The sequence below is a fragment of the Prunus dulcis genome, chromosome 3, assembly GCF_902201215.1.
Source record: "Prunus dulcis chromosome 3, ALMONDv2, whole genome shotgun sequence".
Lineage (NCBI taxonomy): Eukaryota > Viridiplantae > Streptophyta > Magnoliopsida > Rosales > Rosaceae > Prunus > Prunus dulcis.
The window spans coordinates 16,716,721-16,736,568 of NC_047652.1; the positions used below are offsets into that span (position 1 = coordinate 16,716,721).

A 19,848-nucleotide genomic window follows, 5' to 3' on the forward strand; every position below is an offset into this window, starting at 1 on the left:
ATTAAAGGCTGAAAGACCGTACACGGTACACCAATCAATACACAAAAACCGAATATGCCCCTGCTTTGCAAATCCCAGTGTTTGCGCCAAAATTGGAATCACAGTCCCGGTAAATTTCCAAAATATCCCTTACACGTGGCAAATTCTTCCAGCGAGTACACGATAAAAGCGATCTTGGCGAGTACAAAATCGTTTCGTTTCATCTTCTTCGACATTTGGCTGGCACAGCGTAGCTGTCTATATAAAGGCAGGACAGCCTAGACGGTGGAAATCAAATTTCGACTCTCCTATTTGTATGAAATTCTGTTTCCATTTCCAAACCAAATACTCACCAAATCCCTAAATTCTTGTGCATCCAAAACGCAGCCAAATCCCGCGTTTCGATTCCCCGATCTCTCCAGAGCCGCTGCGAATTCCGGCGATTCTGGTGCGTGCTTTTACCGGAGGGAATTGAAATCCGATCGCGGCTGTTTGAATACAAAGAAACGAGAGTGAATTTCGAATCGTCAGGCACAAGAAAGGCGCATGAGCTGGTTGGGAAAGCTGGGTTTCACAAAGAGGAAATTGAATTCCAATTCTAATCACTTCATTACGTGTCTCTTAATCTTTATCCTTCATTATTCCCCCCAATTGCCTCTTACTCTGCTTAAATTCGAGAAGAAAGCCCTCGATCCATTATTATCATTATCCAATCTTAATTTTAATCCCAATTTTAATCGTAATATCAATAACGCTTTGAATCACTATGGCGTCTGGAGCCAAGAGTAATCCCCAATTGCGCAGAGGTCCAATCACATTTTCCATTCTTTTCTCTTCCAATTTCTTTTTTGGGTTTGAAAGTTTGTTTTTTTAAACCGTTTTACTGCTTTGGGTAATTTCTAAAATAATTTTTTAAATTTTGGATTGAATATTTTTATTTAATAATTTGTACAAATGCAGCTGTGTGCTATTCGAATGGTGACAAGAAGCAGACATCAGGCGGAACGACGACGTCCCCATCTGTAATAGTGATAGGTGGTGGTATGGCTGGAGTTTCAGCTGCACGTGCTCTTCACGATGCCTCAATTCAGGTACCCTACCCACATTGAAATTCCAACTCAATGCTTTGTACATTGAAGTGTGCAATTAGGGTTTTTAAATTTTTTGAATTTTGATGGTCAGGTTATGCTGTTGGAGTCTCGAGACAGACTGGGTGGTCGAGTTTACACCGATTACTCATTTGGTTTCCCTATTGACTTGGGTGCATCATGGTAAGCTGAGAATGTGATTTGCTTCCTTGTGTTTGGAATTTGAATTGCTTGTATTTGGAATTTGAGTTGCTTGTATTTGGCATTTGAAGCCTAAATCCTTGATCTTTGTTTATGCTTCAGGTTGCACGGAGTATGCAAAGAGAATCCATTGGCACCATTGATTGGGAGATTGGGGTTACCCTTATACCGCACGAGTGGGGATAACTCTGTCTTATATGACCATGACTTGGAGAGGTACATAATATCTTCCTTCAACTTATAGTTCCCTTGTTGTAGGAAATGCTGTGAATTTTAAATGTCATTTAAGTTTGGGTTGTCGATATGCATTGTTATGGTTTTAGTGTGGCTTGGTTTTTGTTGGTTGTTTTGAATTGAATGGTTCGTACTCGTATAAGTTGTTTTATTTTTCCAACCTTCTAGTACAGTGCCAAGATTTGCTTTTAACAGTTTAAAGCACAACAGTCTACAATGTAATATATATTATTTATGGTCAATACATTCAAGAATGTGCTTTGATACAAATGATTTTAACACATTGCTTCATCTTTCTGTGAAGTTGGCTTTTTGTCCGAGCCTTTATATTGTAGGGTGATGTCTGACATTGGTAGTAAATTCATGTTGTCTTTGCAGCTATGCACTTTTTGATATGGATGGGAAGCAAGTTCCTCAAGATTTGGTCACCAAAGTTGGTGAAGTGTTTGAGAACCTTTTGAAAGAGGCAAGTCATCCTATGTTTATTTATTTGTTTTAAGGCTATAGCCTTGTGACACGAAAGGTTTCGCTTCTATCTTAACCCTCAAATAGTGGCTTGCCATTGTGGACATTCTTTGACATCATTTTTTGTTTTCGTAGTGCAGACAGATAAGGTAAGAGAGGAATTTAGTGAAGACATGTCCATCACTCGTGCCTTTTCAATTGTTTTTGAAAGGAACCCGGAATTAAGGTACCATAATTCCTCCAAGCCACATTTATTTTTTATTTTTTCAGCTTTTGACACTCTGTTGGTGTATAAATAGTTTACCAAAATTACTTTCATATGTGTCGTGCAGGTTGGAAGGAGTTGCACATAAGGTTCTGCAGTGGTACTTGTGCAGAATGGAAGGTTGGTTTGCAGCAGATGCTGATACGATTTCACTTAAATGCTGGGATCAGGCAAGCTTATCATACCTCAGATTACTTTTCATTACACATTACACTCTTTGAATTTTCAGTTCAACTATAGACATTGATATCTTTGTGCTTAAGTATGGCATGTAACAAGTTAATAACCTCGAATGGCCATTAATTAGCAATTTTGTTTCTCTCTTATATAGGAAGAACTGCTTCCTGGTGGTCATGGCCTTATGGTCAGGGGCTACCTCCCTGTTATAAACACACTTGCCAAAGGTCTTGACATCCGTTTGGGCCACAGGTATGCATCAGTTTTCTTTTTCATATTCTCCTATATATGTTCTGCAATCTGCTTGTGGCTTAATCAACAAGCATATAACTTTTCTCCTGTTCTCAGGGTCACAAAAATAGCAAGGCAATATAATGGGGTTCATGTAACAATAGAAGATGGGAGTACATTTGTTGCAGATGCTGCTGTTGTAGCTGTTCCTCTCGGTGTGCTTAAGGCAAAGAGCATATCGTTTGAGCCAAAGCTACCCAACTGGAAGGAAGAAGCCATTGATGACCTCGGAGTGGGAATTGAGAATAAAATAGTATTGCACTTCGAAAAGGTGTTTTGGCCAAATGTGGAGTTTTTGGGAGTGGTTGCTGAAACATCTTATTGCTGCAGCTACTTTCTAAATCTTCACAAGGCAACTGGTCATTCTGTACTTGTTTATATGCCTGCAGGGCAGCTGGCTAAAGACATAGAGAAAATGTCTGATGAAGAGGCTGCTAACTTTGCTTTTATGCAACTCAAGAAGATCCTTCCAGATGCTTCTTCCCCGGTACTCCTTGTTTCTAACTTCTACTAGACTTTATGTGAAATTTGACGAGTCTTATTTATTTTTGAGCTATAACTATCTTAATTGATGCCTTTCCAATTATGCAGATTCAGTATCTTGTTTCTCGTTGGGGCAGTGATGTTAACACGCTTGGGTCATATAGCTATGACATGGTTGGAAAACCCCATGATTTGTACGAGAAGCTAAGGGTCCCAGTGGATAACCTATTTTTTGCCGGAGAGGCAACAAGCGCGGACTTCCCAGGCTCTGTGCATGGTGCATTCTCTACTGGAATGATGGCCGCTGAAGACTGCAGGATGCGTGTTCTGGAGCGATATGGGGAGTTGGATTTATTCGAGCCGGTCATGGGCGAGGAGGCCATGTCCATCCCGCTTTTGATCTCCCGCATATAACTTTCAGGCCACACCATCCTTCAGATACATGAATGCGAGTATTGAAGATATGTTCAGGTTGGATTGGGCGACAAACAATATTTGCCATTTTGATTCGGCTGTCTGGGAAAGGTCGTGGAAAATCACCGTTTTCCCTTGAATGAAGCAGCCAAGCACTGGTGCATCTGTTTGTTGTCCTCATCTGTTTGGGCTTATCTGTATTTGCGCAATCATTGGACAATCACTAAATGATATGAATCTAGTCTAATAAATAGCTAGTGGAATATTACAATAAATTGTCATATTAGAGGTCAATATATCTAGTATTTAATTGGTGGGGAGGACGTTACAATTTGTCATGTTCAAATCAATGTGGGTTTTCTCTCTCTTCTGCATCTTATCTTATGCATGCTTGTCTGTCCGTTACCCATAATTAGAAAGGAAACTTTCTTCAACTGAGTTATTGTCAGCATTGGTGGATTCTCTCATTGGATCCATTAAAAACTTTAAGGCTCTGTTTAAAGAATAATATTAGTCTTACACATGATGTGGCAGCGTATGTACCGTATGCTTAATTTATTTAATTGATGTGACATATGATATGGATATGTCACATCATGTGGTATAAAAATGTGGGATAAAAATGTGGTAAGTGTAGCCAATATATTTACAATTTGTGTATGCCAAGATTTTGTTGTTGATACAAACAATATTCTACTTTAATTTAATCTGAACTACGGTAAGGGAAATTTTAATTCGGATGCAGAGTAGTGAGCAAATCCGCTATAGCCAACTTGACTAAGCTCATGTATATACCAAGATTTGGACAAGAAAGATAGGAAACAAATAAATTTCAAATGAGTCCTCACATGTAGTTATTTCAAATACATTCATGTTGTTCTTGTTTTCGTAGCAAATATGGCCTTGTTGCCAAATTTTCTTTCAAATTCCAGATGGGTATTTAAATAACTAGATGTAATATATTTGAAATGAATTTGAAATGACTATATCCAATGAGTCATTTGGAATCCATTTGTTTTCTTCATTTCCTTAATCAAATCTCGACATCCAAATGGAGACTTGAAATTCTGAGCTAGTTTTCAAAATTTAATGTATCATTAATCGATTCGTATTAATATTGAGAAAACTGGATGCAGGACAATAATCACGTGATATTAGAGCATCTACAATCATGCTCTATATATTTTTTTTTGTTAAAGTTTAGCTGAAAATACAAAGCGTTATTTTAGGAACTCTATAAAATTTGAACTCCAATCATACTCCCTAGTTTAAGGAGTCATAAATACTATAATTATTTTTTTAATTCAATATAATTAGTCAATCTCTATACAAAATAGGAAGCATGGCAGGAGTTGTACTTTCCCAATTCCTCCCTAAAATTTGTCCAAAAAGGTAGTTTGGAGAGCCCATTGTGGATGCTCTTACACTCGAGAGAGAAAATGAGAGAATGGAAAGATATACAACTCTAGAAAATGGATCTTTGATTTTCATTTAGATATAGTTGCTCAGTCAAATCACATAAATTTACACAGCTGAGCAAAAGTTGACATATTTAAGCAAATGAATTGCTAAAACCCTGCCCTCCTAAAAAAGAATAAAAGAAGATTAATCTCCGAATATTTCAAGTTCTCTGCGTTGCACTGAAAATTTGAATTAGCTTCTATTTCCGTCGCTTTCTTATTTTCTCAAAACATGCTCAAAATATAATTTTCTTTCAACTGATTCTCGTACCTTCCTTCCGATAGATGAATGAGACCTACAAATTTGAATATAAATATCCAACACAGAAGTTCAGCAGGCTCCAATTTCCAAATCCCTCTTTTAAAGGTTCCTGTATATGAATTAAATGCTTGTTAGATTGGTTGCCTTGCTTAAAATAAATGATATTTAGAACCAAAAATTACAAAAACGTATACCCTTTAATAGAGGGAGGCATCAGAGAATGGAGCTGAAACTTTCAATGGGATCAGATTCTTCCAGCATGGAAGCTGCCTGGAAGCAGTCGATGGCGTCTGCTATTCGACCATCATCTCTGTGAATCATCCCCAAGTAATACCAAGCCTTTCGATTGTTAGGATCGATCCTTAATGCATCCGAGAGTAAGCTTCTTGCCACAGGCAATGCCACTGAGCCCATCTTTGACAGAAGAGCAGCAATCAAAATCTTGCACGGAACGTAATAGGGTTCTAGCAGAAGAGCATCAATATAAGCTGCTAGAGCTTCTTGAATTTGTCCACGTCCTTCTAAGATAACACCTAATATAATTGCACAGCAAGTAACTTAACAGTAAACATACTGCACATCAAAATATCAAATTGCACTGCTAAACAAGTAAAAGGCTTTTATGCCATGATAGGCTCCCTAGTGTTAGAAGAGCTTGAAAGTGCTGTTAGGTCATATAGGCCCTTGTTTAAAACTAGCCCTTGAAAAGTTGAAAGACATTTTGTCTAAAGCGAGTGTTTTCCACAGGTCCACCGCTTGCATTGTCATGTATATCACTTATCAAGAAGTACAATATAAATGCATCAAATTCATTAATGTAGTAGATGAGTTTAGTACTTGCCTTCTGTGTGCAGCGTTTCTGCAGAGTGCCGCTTCAGTTCGCTGGCTTTACTCAAACATATTTCTGCATCCTTCCAATGTGATAGGCTAGAGTATAAGTCTGCCAAACCATGCCAAACTTCGAATTCATCGACTTTATCATCTTCAACCTATCAAAAAGAAAAGACCAACATAAACTTAAAGGGAACAACTTGTTAATCAGGAGTTCCTACTAGTATATATTTTCATGTTGAGCAAGAATCTTTAACAAATAATTTCTGAGAAAGCAACTTAACCCGGCATTCACTTACAAACCTCAAGATCTAAAAAGTCAACTCCATAAAACAATCAGATACTTCAAATTTCTAAAATCTAAACTACTATCACATTAAATTAAACCATTGTAGAAAGAAATGATTAATGGGCTAAACTTCCTCCCAGGATATTGCAGACTCACAATAATACCACTTTCCCACCACTACCAATAATAGCTTAGGGCTACATTTGGCAGAATTTTGAATAGTGAAGAATGTAAAGCAGAAGTCAGAGTTTTAACCTGATTACTAATTCTGAGAGGCCCAAAAGATTTTCTTTGGGCTTGAACCAATGCAAGAAGGTAACGATAAGTTTCAATTGCATCCATGGGCAATGATTGAGAGATTTTCAGCTTTGCTTTAAGCCTGAGCAATGGCCCTTGTTCCCATTTTGCGGTCTCATCCAAAGCAGCATCAGTGACCACGTGAGCCTCTGAATATCGCTGTTGAGCAGACAAAACAAGAGCAAGCAATCTCCAACCTTTTATTATGGAGCCCCCTGTTCGATCAATGAACTGTTTTGCATACCGCAAAGCAGCATTTAGATTCCGATGCTCTGCATACTGAACACCCAACTCAAAAATCAAATCTAAATTATTCTGCTCCAAAGCAATGGCTTCATTTAGCGATTTCAGTGCTTCAGACTGAAGCCGGGACCTCTCAAAGTCAGAGGAAGAAACTTTTGCTTGTTTCCCCAAACAAAGACCCAACAAGCGAAGACCCACACCCTTTAAATGTTCATCCATCCCCTGAGCACTGCTAATAGCCCTTTGTGCATATCCCACTCCCTCAGCCGCAACATGGGAATCCTCACTGCAGGTTTTGGCGGCTAATAACAATGCTGTGAGTTCATCTGGTCGTTCATGTTTGTGTAAAGACTTCCTTAATAGATTCAAAGCCTCGTTGTTGTGTCCTGCTCCACTATAACAAAGAGCTAATGAATTCCAACGATCAACACGGTGATATACTCCAGGCATGATCTCTTCCAGCTGCTTTGCTAAAACTGAAGTTTGGTTGCATAAAGATAACGCAAATGTTAGATGTTCCATAAGCGATGGGTCACATTTGGTTTTACCTAGGGATAACTTTCTCAAAAGGATCATCAAAAGCAGAATTGCTTCCTCCAGATTATTTTTGGGCACATATGAACCTTCAACCTGAACACCTAAACTGGGTGGACCAGCCTCTACTCCACTATACAACAAAAACACAGCAAATCCTTTCTGAATTCTTGCACAGCAGTCATTGTCAAGGTTCCATTGACTAAGTAGGGCACGCCTGTAAGCAGATATTGCTTCATGATAGTAACCAGCTTGCTTCCAAAGCTCAGGAAGGAGCTCTACAGCTTGGCTGACTGTCTCTTGCAATCTACCATCCACTTGCGCATCATGCATGCCCTGATGGAAAATTTTTTCCACAGCATCAAGCACATTTTTGCATTCACTAGCAGCCTCTGCAGACACATAAAACAAGGTTCCATTTGTACTCTAATTCAAACTTGAAAAGTTAAAAAGAAAGGAAAACCATCATATCAATTGCTGGAACAGTACCCTACCAGTTAATCTCCCAAGCTTTTGAAGAGACTTGGATTTTAAGTATATTGCATCAAGAACGAGACTAGCAGCATGCTGTGAGACTGTATGCTGTGAGTCAGAACGAGTTCGGCCCTTCCTAGACGGTGTTTTCTCAGCAAGAGAAGGTTGCAATCGCTCTATGGCAGCTTGAAGATCGATGCCATCAAACACACGAAGTGCACCTTCTAGGTTACCTCTTTGGTACTCCAGCTTTCCAAGAAGGGCTCTTGCTTCCTATAGATTATCATAAATCAATGTTTTCTTTTTTCTTGGATAAGTGATAACCAATCATCAAGCACTACTCTAACTTGTGCATATAGCCGTACAGACACAGATATAATAATGGAAAAGATGGTAAATTCCAGAATAAACCAAGATTTTAAATGACTAATACTTCAAATGATGAAATTATAAAAGAATATCCTGGAATTATTTTTATTATAATCTGAATCAGATTCCAAATTTCTGATGGACTGGGAAACATTAGGGCCGACACCTCAAGTATACTATAACCCCTGTTCTTAAAGGGGAGGAGGTACTATTAGGTCCATAGGTCATACAAAATTTTTACACAAAAATAAACAGATGATAAGCATAGAATAACCTCAAAATTGAGTGATAACCCTTCTCGTAATGAAGATTCTGCCTCCTGAATATTTCCTTCATCAAGCTTGGCCTGAACATCTGTTGCTTTCATGGAATTCCCATTTGCAGAGAATTCAATCACCATGCCTTCTTCATACTCGCCAGATTCCATGGCGTGGCTTCCTACTCTTCCTCACCTTATTCCACAAATTTCACTTTTGTCCCAGTCTTTTATCCATTCAACACTTAGCTGACAAATAAATAAAATGCTGCAGTTCTTAGAAATTGAACGTACTTTAAGTATAAAAACTAACTATTTGTGTAACAAAATTCAGCAACACATTTCATCTCAATTATGCTCAAATATATGACTAAAACCTATTCCCTTTCCGAAAATTTCTCAGCAACCAAACAGATGGTTTAGTATAACATTAATGATATCTAGGTAATCTACACATTTATGTAACAGAAAATCCCAGGGGCAAACTACCAACCTTTAGATCCAATGTAATCCAATTAAACTGAAAAAGAAAATTTGAAGTTATTGGTAACGCTGGGTTGCTAAGAAAATGTAAGAATTGGGAAGAAAAGTAATAAAAATTACAAATTTACAGAGCTTTCACAATGCGGGGTCCAAATAGCAACAGTTTCAGTCAATATTCATTGAGGTGACAAAATTTTCAAAAGAGCGGAAGAACACCAGTTACAAACGCAGCACTCATAATTTCGTTTCAACGCGTTTTCATTACATTGTCTTCCATTTTCTTTCGTTTTTTCTTTAAATTTTCCCATCAAGCAAACAGCTTTGAAATGCCTAGTGCGTTGTGATTGTTACCTTGCCGGTTGCATCGGATTCAGATCACGGTTTGCTGAAAATGACGGAAGCTTGAAATTGCGCGGTGGAATGTGACAGGTGGGGAATCAGCTACAACGACATGTTTGATGTGTGAGAAAATTCAGGGCTTTGTGAGGTTGAGAGACCTGAGAGAGAGAGAGAGAGAGAGAGCGATGTGTGATCTGAATGTTAAACTATTCATTTAATGGTTTTTTGGAGCTACAACCATATACTGACGTTCTTCTTCTCCTTGTCCTCCTTTCTCTTTATTTTATTTCATTTTGGGGGTAAATCTGAAGTTTAAAATGGATTGTCAGCGGAAAAAGGAAAAAAAATTATTAAAATGGGTATTCCCTAAACTTTTAATTTTATTTTAAATTAAAAAATATTATTAATTGCATTCATCCAATTCTTATAGTCAACTCACGGACTTAATAAAATAAAAAATATGTATTTAAATGAATAATGAAATACTAAATAACAGTTCAACATAAATTACTAAGTTGGTATTGGGATATGATCATGTCGTATAAATTCATCCATCTATATTATAACACTTAAATGAGTTATATTATGTGATCGTATTTCAGTATTATGCAACAAGTCCAAGGGGCCGTGCATAATGTTTAACTATTTAAAACTTACTTATTAATTTTAAAGAAATCATAAAATTAAAATAATTAGAGTAAAATTGGCAATGTCTTTGACCTTTTTTAGGCTTTACCAAATTATTTTAAATTTCTTCTTTTGCTTTCTTTTTTCTTTAAATTACCTGATTTGATAGAGAGAAGAGGACACAGATGAAAAGCCCAACGTACCTCCAAAGGAGCCTGAGCCCAAAGCCCGCAGTTGCCCAGCAACGGTTGGGTTTTACCAGTCGGTCCCCTCTAAACAAGATAAGATTTTCGTCAAAAATATGCTACAGTCTTCTGCTCCAACAGCTTCTTCAGAAATTCCCTTAAAACTTCATTCATACTTGGCTTTTCTCTGAGCACTTCTGAGAGACGAAACCCAGAAAAGAAATGCCTCAAACCCTTTTCTTAAAGCCCTTCATTTCAGCTCCTTTGGATAATTGGAGGTTTGTTTTTCCTTCATCCCCTTTTGCTAAACCCTGGTAAAACCCCTAAAAACCCATACTTTCATTTGAGCATCTGTGTTCTATTTCAGCTTCTGAGTTTGCATTCTTGATGCTCTGTTTGGTTACTTGTATAATTTGGGGGGATAACATTGAATTTTTGAGGTTCAGGGCTGTAGCTTTTTACTTTGAAAGTGAAGTGACAATTATTTTACTACATTTTGTAGCTAATGTTTTCTCTCGGCAGCCAAACAGGGGGTTGTGGTTAACTAAATTTTCTGTTTTGATTCAAAATTCTGAAAGATATGAATACATGGTATGATTTTTCTTGATGGGGTTGAAGGTGAAATTGCTGTTTTTGTATGCCTCTGGAGTATGCTATCATTTTCGAAGACGTGCAACCGTAAATTATGAATGTTTGAGTATAATTAGATTAATTTATATCTACCTAGTTGCATTGTTGTGCAATTGAATTTCTCTGCAATGTGGCCTTTGGCTTGCATGCTCCACTGGACCTGGGAAAGTCGGGCTTTTGCATAGAAATGACTAGTCTGGGAAGCCTCTGTCTGATGGTTTATGTGTTCATTGTGGTATTGAGAAATAACAATGTGAATTTTTGTATCCAGTAAATTGCAAGCGTGCACAAATTCTATTGGTGCCAATGTCAAGGTGCGTGGAAGAGTGGGGGTAGTTTGTATGGGTATGCTGGCACCAAGAAAGTTCTTGCAGAAAAGGAAGAAAGTAGAAGTTTTCAAAGATGCTGCGGATGAAGCTGAGCAGAAGAACTGGAGGAGACTGATGAATGAAATTGAAGAGACAGGTTCTGCTGTTTCTGTGCTCAAAAGTGAAAGGCTCAAGGACAGGACTATTCCTAAGGATCTTGTACTTGGAACTTTGGTCAGATTCAAGCAACTGAAAAAATGGAACCTTGTCAGCCAGGTATGTAGAGATGCACTTTTTTTTGTGCTGCAACAGAAAAGATTTGGTTACTTCTTAAAAGTCAGTTAATTCTTTCTGAGGATGACAAGTTGTAGCCAAATAGTAAATTAATCTATGCTGACGTCATTCTTAGTTTATGTGGAGGAAAAGGGTATTTTCTGTGTGCAATATAGTATGAATATTTCAATTAGTGGGGGCAGCTTCCCTGTAGGAATGGCTTATAGGTTGGATCAGATAAATTTCTTGATCCTGCATATTATAGACAAACCAATCAGATAAATTACATGGATAGGATGTTTTATTTTTCTTGTAAATCATTCATTTTCTGAGCTCATTACTTTTAGTGCTTGATTTGCTTTGATGTTCAAATCTCTCGTTTGCTTATGTCCTTTGTCTTCTAGATTCTTGAATGGCTACAAACTCAAAATTGGTGGGACTTCAGCAAAATGGATTTCCTGATGCTTATAACAGCTTATGGAAAGCAAGGGCACTTCAACGGGGCTGAGAAGGTTTTAAGTTTGATGAATGAGAAGGGAATTCCACCAAGTGTAATATCTCATACTGCTCTTATGGAAGCATATGGAAAAGGAGGCCGATATAACAATGCTGAAGCAATATTTAGAAGGATGCAGTCTTCTGGCCCTGAACCGTCTGCTGTGACTTATCAAATAATACTAAAAATATTTGTTGAGGTAATATCATCTTTAATTCCTTAGCCAAACTTGTGGATGTCCCTAAACGTTTATATTAAATTTTAACTAGAAATTTTCAATTTAGTGCTACACTATTTTGATGATGCTTATATTAGGTCACATATAGCAAATTTTCTTTTTATTTTATGCTTTAATGAATGGAAGCTGTATTTCAGTAAGTTCTATTCTTTTGAAATATATAGGTACCAATTGAATGATCTAGGTTATAACCTCAGTGCGGTCTATGTCTGGCCTTAATTTATATAGTTGTTCAAATTTGCAGCAAGATTACTTTAAAGTTTTTTTAGTAGAAATAAAAAAGTGAACACGAAGCAAAGTAGATGATATTTTCTTTAAAATTTATTTTTGAATATATGTTTTTTGTTTCTCTTTTGTCTCTTGAATGATTTGCTTTAGACAAATAGGTGCTGCTGTATCTAGAATATGATTTGCTTGCTGTAATCTGTTGTTGAGCAATATGCATGCTTTCATTGGAGAGTCATTCTACCTACCTCACGAGAGTACCTTGAAATACTGCAGGGATGTAAGTTCAAGGAAGCAGAAGAAATTTTTGAGACCCTTTTGGATGAGGGAAAATCACCTTTGAAGCCAGACCAAAAGATGTTCCATATGATGATTTATATGTATAAGAAGGCCGGGAGTTATGATAAAGCTCGTAAGATGTTCGCATTGATGGCTGAGAGAGGGGTTCAGCAATCGACGGTTACTTATAATAGCTTAATGTCAATTGAAACTAATTACAAGGAAGTTTCAAAGATGTATAACCAGGTAAATTTTGTGAAAATATCTTAATAATTATTCATATAGCTCGCAAGAGCATACTGAACAGTTCCTATTAGAGTGTGCTTTAGAATTGTAAAATAATCTTGCAGCACTAATTGCCTGGTCTGTTCTCTTAAGCATCATTGGTTGAATTACGATCAGGATAGAAGAATGTGCTTCCTTTCTGGTCAAGAATCACACCTTTATCCATTCCTTGCAGCCTTCTTTCTCAAGTCTGCACATTTATTGTGATTTTTTCCAATGGCTTTATTCATGAGGCTTGCTTTGGTAGGGACCTAATCTGTTATCATGTGTACCCGTCAAAGGTTTCCCAGGCCTCAGCAGCAAGAGCTTTGTGGTTTAGTAGTCATGCATGACCTCTTTTTAGGTAGAATTTTTTAAATATTAAATATTAAATATTTATTAATATAAAAAAATAATAATAAATCAGTTTTAAATTAAATTGATTGTAGAGAATGAAAGGGCTTCTCCTTATCCATTGTTCTTGTCGTATATCAGGCATGTAGTTTTTTTCTTTGAAGTGTGCCCAGTTTATACAACATATCATTCAAAGGGCAAAAACTGGCTTACATATATTATGCATATAAATGAAAAGTGGAAAAGGATGCCTTTTATTATCTGCCAGCTTTAACAATGATTTTGAATGGTCGACAAGCACGCATGAAAGTCACCATTCTGTATCATTCAAAAAGAAATGTGCCAATATTAATGATCAAGAAGACTTAAAACCATATTATTTTTCCCCTTTCCCTTCCCCATGCTTATCTTGTTAATTTGTTTTCCTGAAATTCGTACCAACTATTCACCTGAAGTTCCATAACCTAAATATAAAGGTTTTCAAGTGATCAGCTTTATTGTTAATTATAAAATTCATCAGAAATTAACGGTAACTTCAAATGGCAGATGCAAAGAGCTGGTCTTCGACCTGACGTAGTGAGCTATGCCTTACTCATTAGTGCTTATGGGAAAGCTAGAAGAGAGGAAGAAGCCTTAGCTGTTTTTGAGGAGATGCTTGATGCTGGTGTCAGGTACTTAGGCTCAATGCTACTTATTCTATTGATACAGGGAGCCAAAGTATTTGAAAGTTGAATATGTGAGGAACTGATTCATATTCTTAATTCAACTTGTTTATTTAATTCAAGCTTGCAAAACTCAATGAAGCTGACATGGTCACTTGGCTCCTCTGCCTGTGTTTTGCGTAAATGATTGTAATGAAATGAATTTACAAGTTGATATATCATCATCTACAAAGGTTATATCTAAATTGTAGATGATTGCGCTGGCTTCAAACTTGACTGGTTTTTGCACCAAGGCCAAGCTGTGGAAAGTAGACACTGGCAGGCCAATTCATGCTACACACAATTTACTTTTGGCCGAATTCTTGATGCCAATTCCTTACCATTGATGAAATCTATAATCTCCGCCATTTTTTCTGTTTTGCAGACCAACCCCGAAAGCTTATAACATTTTGCTTGACGCATTTGCAGTATCAGGAATGGTGGACCAAGCTCGAACTGTTTTTAAGAGCATGAGAAGGGACAGGTATACTTCTCAGTACCTGTATGTTGATTATGCTATATTCAGAGATGAGTTGCATTTGCTAAAAAATTAGTTTCCATATATTCAAAATTCTTGTTTTGGTTATAGAAAGATTTCTATTGTGCTTATTATTAGTGGCAGTAAATGACAACTGAGTACTTTGTGCGCTCTTTTTAAGATTAGACCTTGTAAGGAAAACTGGATAAGGAAAAGTTTCAACTATAAAATATTTACATAAAATATTTTTCTTATCTGCTTTATCATGTTCAGAAGATTGCAAATAAGTGGTTAGTGACGTTGTTTTATTATATTAGGGGTGGACCTGTTAGTTGGGTCCACATATCATAGAAGTCTTGGATTTGAAAGTTATAGTTAATTGATGTTTCCACTGTAGTAGGGGAACTTGGATGATGTCAGTATATCATACTTGTTGAGATATTTAAAAAGTATCATGTGCAAGCATGCTTTTTATGTGATATTTTTTTTCATTTCTTTATGCCCATGTATTCTTCCACCCATATGCCTGTTTGCCCGTCCTCTTCACCTAGATTTTCTTTTTTGGTTATTTTTGGTCTGTTTATATGTGTTCAAGCATGTGTATGAACTTACTAAATTTTCTACATACTGATCACCAGTGGGTCAGATTGTAAATTCTACAAACCAGTGAACAGCTCAATGTTTGATTGGATTCGATTGGAATCCATCAGTCCATTTCTCTCACTTCTTCTCTCCCTTCACTGATTATCTTCACATTTGTTTTCCGAATTAAATACCTAGGTCTTGAATGAACTTTATGATTCTACTGTCTGATGGAATCATGGATTTTTAGGTTGTAACGTCATGTATCTAACTCAACAAGAATGTGGTCTGTTGATAGAATCATTAAAAACATGATTTTGTAGGAGTGTAGAAATAGCCATATTTATGATGGTAATACCTATCCCTAAAAATGTACTGTATATGATCGGGATAGTGAACCCTCTATATTTGTTTGCTTTTCTTCAGGTATAAACCTGATCTTTGCTCTTATACGACTATGTTATCAGCGTATGTAAATGCATCTGATATGGTGGGTGCTGAAAAGTTCTTCTTAAGAATAAAACAAGATGCACTTAAACCCAATATCGTCACTTACGGAACCTTAATCAAAGGGTATGCTAAGACAAATAATATAGAGAAGATGATGGAGAAATATGAGGAAATGCAGGCAGCTGGTGTCAAACCAAATCAAACAATCTTAACGACAATCATGGATGCATATGGCAAGAACAGAGATTTTGGCAGTGCTGTTGTTTGGTACAAGGAAATGGAAACCTGTAGGCTTCCACCTGATCAGAAAGCAAAGAATATCCTTTTATCTTTGGCGAAAACAGCAGAAGAACAGAAGGTAGCTAACCAAGTTGTAGGGAATTTGGACCAGTGTAGCAATGAACAAGGAGGTACGAAGTTTTTGGTGCCTGTTGATGAGAATGATAGCGAGGATGAGGATGAGGACGATGACGACAATCATGATGATGAATTAGATGGTCCTTCACAGGTCACTTCATCATATGATGAACAAAAACATGAACTGATTTATTTAAATGGTGATAATGTGAAAAACCTTGACGGCTTACTTAAAGTGGCTGATTTGTAAATTGGGGGGGTACTCTATTTTGTGGTATAGTTACGTTACCCAGGCTTTATTATTATTATTCGTGCAAGAATATCAGTTGAGAGTTATTACGTGGAAACGGAATTCTTCCACACCAGCTTATTGGCATTTAAGCAACAGTTTACTGCTTTTGGCTTCAGAGTGCTTGTGAACTATATAGGCTCAGAATTCAGGCCACCTTTGATTGCGCTTCTATTGGCGGTGAGATGGACTGAGAACAAAATGGAACCGTTTGAGTTTTGTCAGGCTTATTAATGTGCATTTTTGGAATTCATAGTTTTGTGATTCAAGTGTGGCAGCTTCTTCTCAAGTTATGTCTTTCAGCAAAAGCAAGGTAGTATAGTTCTGAATGTGACATTATCATCAGAGCAGAAACTATTACTGTTCGATTCTGTGAAACAAATAGGATGGTTTTCTTTCCCTTATATCATCAAAACTGGCAACAATCTAATTGGTTATATACAACACAGGGGAAGAAAATACAGACTTCTAGTCTAAATCTCGTTGACCATGCTATGTCAAAACACAGGACTTCATACATGAACCGCAGGTGAAATCAAGTTTTGAAAATCTCCATAGCCTTATACATCGGTCGGCGAGTCTGGTATTTCTGCAGCTTTCTTCAATCGATCAGCTGCTTTTTCAACCTACAAAAGCATGATGATTAGTGATAAGTTGATCAAATGCAGTCCATGTCGACTATATACGCCAAGATAAGATAATACTTCAATCAAAATTTAAATTACCTCAGTATTCCAATTTGTTCTGGCGGTGAGAATAATTAGAGTAACTGTTTGTAGAAAAACTCCAATAATCATCCCCCACCAAATCCCCTGAAAAAGGTAAAAGGAATGCATCATGTTCTATCACTCACAAAGAAATAGCTTTACTGGCACAAGAGTAAGGGAGAGATTGAACTTACTGCTACTCCCATGTTGGTTTTGAAGCCAAGAACACATCCGATTGGAAGACCGATAATGTAGTAGCAAGTCAGGTTAACATAGGCCACAACAGCTTGCCATCCACTTCCAATTGCCACCCCTGAAATTCCAGAGAGTTAAATTAGAAATGATGCCTCACAATGCCTGCAGACCTGGTTTGTTCATCTACTCCTTTTGTCACATATCAGTACCTGAGAGTATAGGTTGAATGCCATTCAAGAAAACAGAGATGGCCAGCAATGGGGTTAAATCTGATACTGCCGCGATAACGGCGGAATCACTTGTAAAAAGCTTGCTTAATCCAACTTTAAAAATCAATACAATTGCACTGAAGACTATGCTAATCAGTATGCTGGTCCCGTTCACAACAAACACTGAAAATTTGGCCACCTTTGCGTTACCAGCACCTAGCTCATTACTGACTCGAACACTGCATAACCAATGTCTCGTTATCAATAAAGAAAATTATAATTCGTGATTAAGAAATAAATCTTAAGAGCATTTTACTTGTCACAAACCTGGCTGCTGCACTTAGGCCTAACATAAATTGCATGTCCCAGTTCAAGTAGTTCATGCTGGAATTATATCACATCAGAAAATGTAAAGTTAGACTAACAATGTGAGTTAAACAATTGAGCAAATTGACTGATAAAAGGAAAAAGTTTAAATGGAATGCTTTAACACTAGACATACCAAATAGAAATGGAGTCTAGAGCAATTGTAGGATTGGAGAGAAGCCCTGATATCAGCACCAGCCCCTGGTTGTACCATATCTCCAAGCTACATTAATGCATGACCAAACCCAAGAGTTATTTGAAAGGTAAAAACAAGTGTGTTTTTTAGTACAAACGATTGGGGGAGGGGGTTTTACACAAATATTCATTGGGTGTCTGGGGTTTTCGAACTTCTAAACAATGGGTGGAGGTGGAAGAGCTCAACCAACTGAGTTATACCCCACTAGTGAAAGGTAAAAAAAAGTGTTTGCAAATGAGATGTGCAGTAAAAAAAAAAAAAAAGGGGAGAAAAGGGTTAAAATGTGACACTTACCAGAGCATGATAGCAGAAGAAAGAGTCAACTTAAAATAAGGCCAAATTCCTTTGAAGGAATTCCAAGAGAAGCCAGTCCAAGTTTCCTTGCACTTGGGGCTTAGAATAATGTAAAGTCCATATGTAATGACAAGAAGCCACCAAGAGAGGCTGAGAGTAAGAGCAGCCCCCATTAGGCCATATTCCAGAACATAAACCACCAACCAAGTGAGAAGAATGTGGATGAGGAAAACCCCCACAGACATGTAAGCCAAAGGGTTCACAATGTTTTGTGCTTGAAGGAACCTCTGTTGGGGGCAGTTTATTGCAAATGCATAAAGCTGAGGAATTATGCCCCTTGCAAACACTTGGCCCTGCAATGCTATGTCTTCTGCCTGGCCTATGGCTATAAGTATTGGACCTGACCACCAATACAGAAATGTAAGGAGGACCGCTGCTCCCAAGTGCAAGATGATTGCTTTTTGGCATATGATGCCCATTTCTGGCAATTTTCTGGCTCCAAATGCTTGCCCACACACAGTTTGCACAGCACTAGCCATTCCCAACTTTTGATTCAAAAGCAAGGGGGAAAAAAAAATTCAACCACAAAATAGAAAAAAGTAAAAAAACATAGAGATACATATAACTGATTTGGTACATTAGTTTGGGATACTTACCATAATCCCATAAGCAAGACCTTGAATTCCCACACTAGCAATAGAGGCTCCAGCCAGCTCCAAGGCACTCAAATGGCCACAAAACATGAGGGTGACAAAGCTGAGCATGTAATTAAATATGGAGACAATGATAGAAGAACCAGATAAAATCCAGAGCAGCCTTGACTCCCATGCCACCAGTCTAGGCCACCATCGGACTGCCACAGGCCGGTGCTCCAGAAACTCTTCGATGGCAGCAGACGACAAGCCAGGTATCTGGGAATGTGAGTCAAGTCCGAGCAGCAGCGGCTGGTACTCCCCCGCCGACCCCATGGTTATCTCAGTCCGCCGTGCCGCTACTGCTTGAGGGTTGTGCAGCTGTGTGAGTGTGAGAGTATGCTTGTGTTACTTGGAAGAGGCAGAGTGAATAAATTTATATGATGTTACATTATGAAGGGAAAGTAGAAAGCTTAGGGTCTTAACTACCTTTCAAATTGTTTGGTACGCACCCGCTCATTCATGCGTTACATTAGCAAGAGAAATTTAGCTGCAACTACCTATTTTTCGCTCCGAGCAGTGCTTTGTTAAATGCAAACTGAATATGTCACTTGTCAGTTCCCTGTGGCATAGCCTCATAGTTGGTGGGGCCCATTCCAGATACCACTGACAAAGAGTTTCTATTCTGTGTGGGTTAGGTTAACACGTGTACCTAATATGGTCAGTAGAAATTTTGTATATAAATTAAAATTTGGGATTTGTTTCTGATTAGCAGTTAATAAGTTTGATTAGGTAAAAAATATTTACTGAGTTATGTAGATGGGCACGTGCAACTTCATAAAAAAAAAAAAAATGTTTACTCACATGACAGCTTTAGGATTCTAGGATTCTAGAATTCTAGGATTCTTGTAAAAAAATACCCTACTTGAAGGCAGAGAGAATCTCAGAAGCCAATACTAAATTGAATGGTTTTTACAAAATATAAAGAATTTAGTTTGTCCAATATTTAACTACCATAATTTCTGTACATATGACAAGATGCCATTTTGTAGTTTCTTTGATTGTAACTTTAGAGTAAG

At 37.5% G+C, this 19,848-nt stretch overlaps 4 protein-coding genes across 6 annotated transcripts; 2 read left to right on the forward strand and 2 right to left on the reverse strand.

The window, feature by feature from the left end:
- The first annotated feature begins 257 nt into the window (after window positions 1-257).
- Window positions 258-4,031, forward strand: LOC117621412 (polyamine oxidase 2-like). Its single transcript, XM_034351863.1, has 10 exons — window positions 258-785; window positions 940-1,070; window positions 1,162-1,250; window positions 1,371-1,484; window positions 1,881-1,968; window positions 2,108-2,193; window positions 2,300-2,402; window positions 2,564-2,661; window positions 2,758-3,187; window positions 3,292-4,031. Exons 1-10 carry the CDS (start codon window positions 746-748, stop codon window positions 3,595-3,597), a joined length of 1,485 nt encoding a protein of 494 aa, XP_034207754.1. The 5' UTR covers window positions 258-745; the 3' UTR covers window positions 3,598-4,031.
- A 1,024-nt stretch (window positions 4,032-5,055) lies between these two features.
- Window positions 5,056-9,689, reverse strand: LOC117620519 (protein NPG1). Of its 2 annotated transcripts, XM_034350600.1 has the most exons (8): window positions 9,447-9,689; window positions 9,106-9,132; window positions 8,631-8,861; window positions 8,008-8,260; window positions 6,695-7,905; window positions 6,161-6,308; window positions 5,514-5,852; window positions 5,056-5,428 (listed from the first exon to the last, which is right to left on the reverse strand). In XM_034350600.1, the coding sequence occupies exons 3-7, from the start codon at window positions 8,781-8,783 to the stop codon at window positions 5,533-5,535; spliced, it is 2,085 nt and encodes a 694-aa protein (XP_034206491.1). In that variant the 5' UTR covers window positions 8,784-8,861; window positions 9,106-9,132; window positions 9,447-9,689; the 3' UTR covers window positions 5,056-5,428; window positions 5,514-5,532. The 2 variants fall into 2 exon arrangements, with proteins under 2 accessions (XP_034206491.1, XP_034206490.1); XM_034350599.1 differs by lacking the exon at window positions 9,106-9,132.
- Window positions 9,690-10,298: 609 nt separating this feature from the next.
- On the forward strand, window positions 10,299-16,459 carry LOC117623128 (pentatricopeptide repeat-containing protein At3g59040). 2 transcript variants are annotated; one of them, XM_034353991.1, is made up of 7 exons: window positions 10,299-10,560; window positions 11,148-11,460; window positions 11,862-12,152; window positions 12,693-12,941; window positions 13,860-13,984; window positions 14,400-14,498; window positions 15,501-16,459. In XM_034353991.1, exons 1-7 carry the CDS (start codon window positions 10,469-10,471, stop codon window positions 16,129-16,131), a joined length of 1,800 nt encoding a protein of 599 aa, XP_034209882.1. In that variant the 5' UTR covers window positions 10,299-10,468; the 3' UTR covers window positions 16,132-16,459. The 2 variants fall into 2 exon arrangements, with proteins under 2 accessions (XP_034209882.1, XP_034209883.1); XM_034353992.1 differs by having other exon boundaries at window positions 10,299-10,524; window positions 15,501-16,178.
- An 84-nt stretch (window positions 16,460-16,543) lies between these two features.
- Window positions 16,544-19,185, reverse strand: LOC117623130 (protein DETOXIFICATION 41). The gene is made up of 8 exons (XM_034353994.1): window positions 18,794-19,185; window positions 18,138-18,682; window positions 17,784-17,870; window positions 17,609-17,665; window positions 17,282-17,520; window positions 17,072-17,190; window positions 16,896-16,982; window positions 16,544-16,796 (listed from the first exon to the last, which is right to left on the reverse strand). Exons 1-8 carry the CDS (start codon window positions 19,103-19,105, stop codon window positions 16,731-16,733), a joined length of 1,512 nt encoding a protein of 503 aa, XP_034209885.1. The 5' UTR covers window positions 19,106-19,185; the 3' UTR covers window positions 16,544-16,730.
- Between the last annotated feature and the right edge of the window lie 663 nt (window positions 19,186-19,848).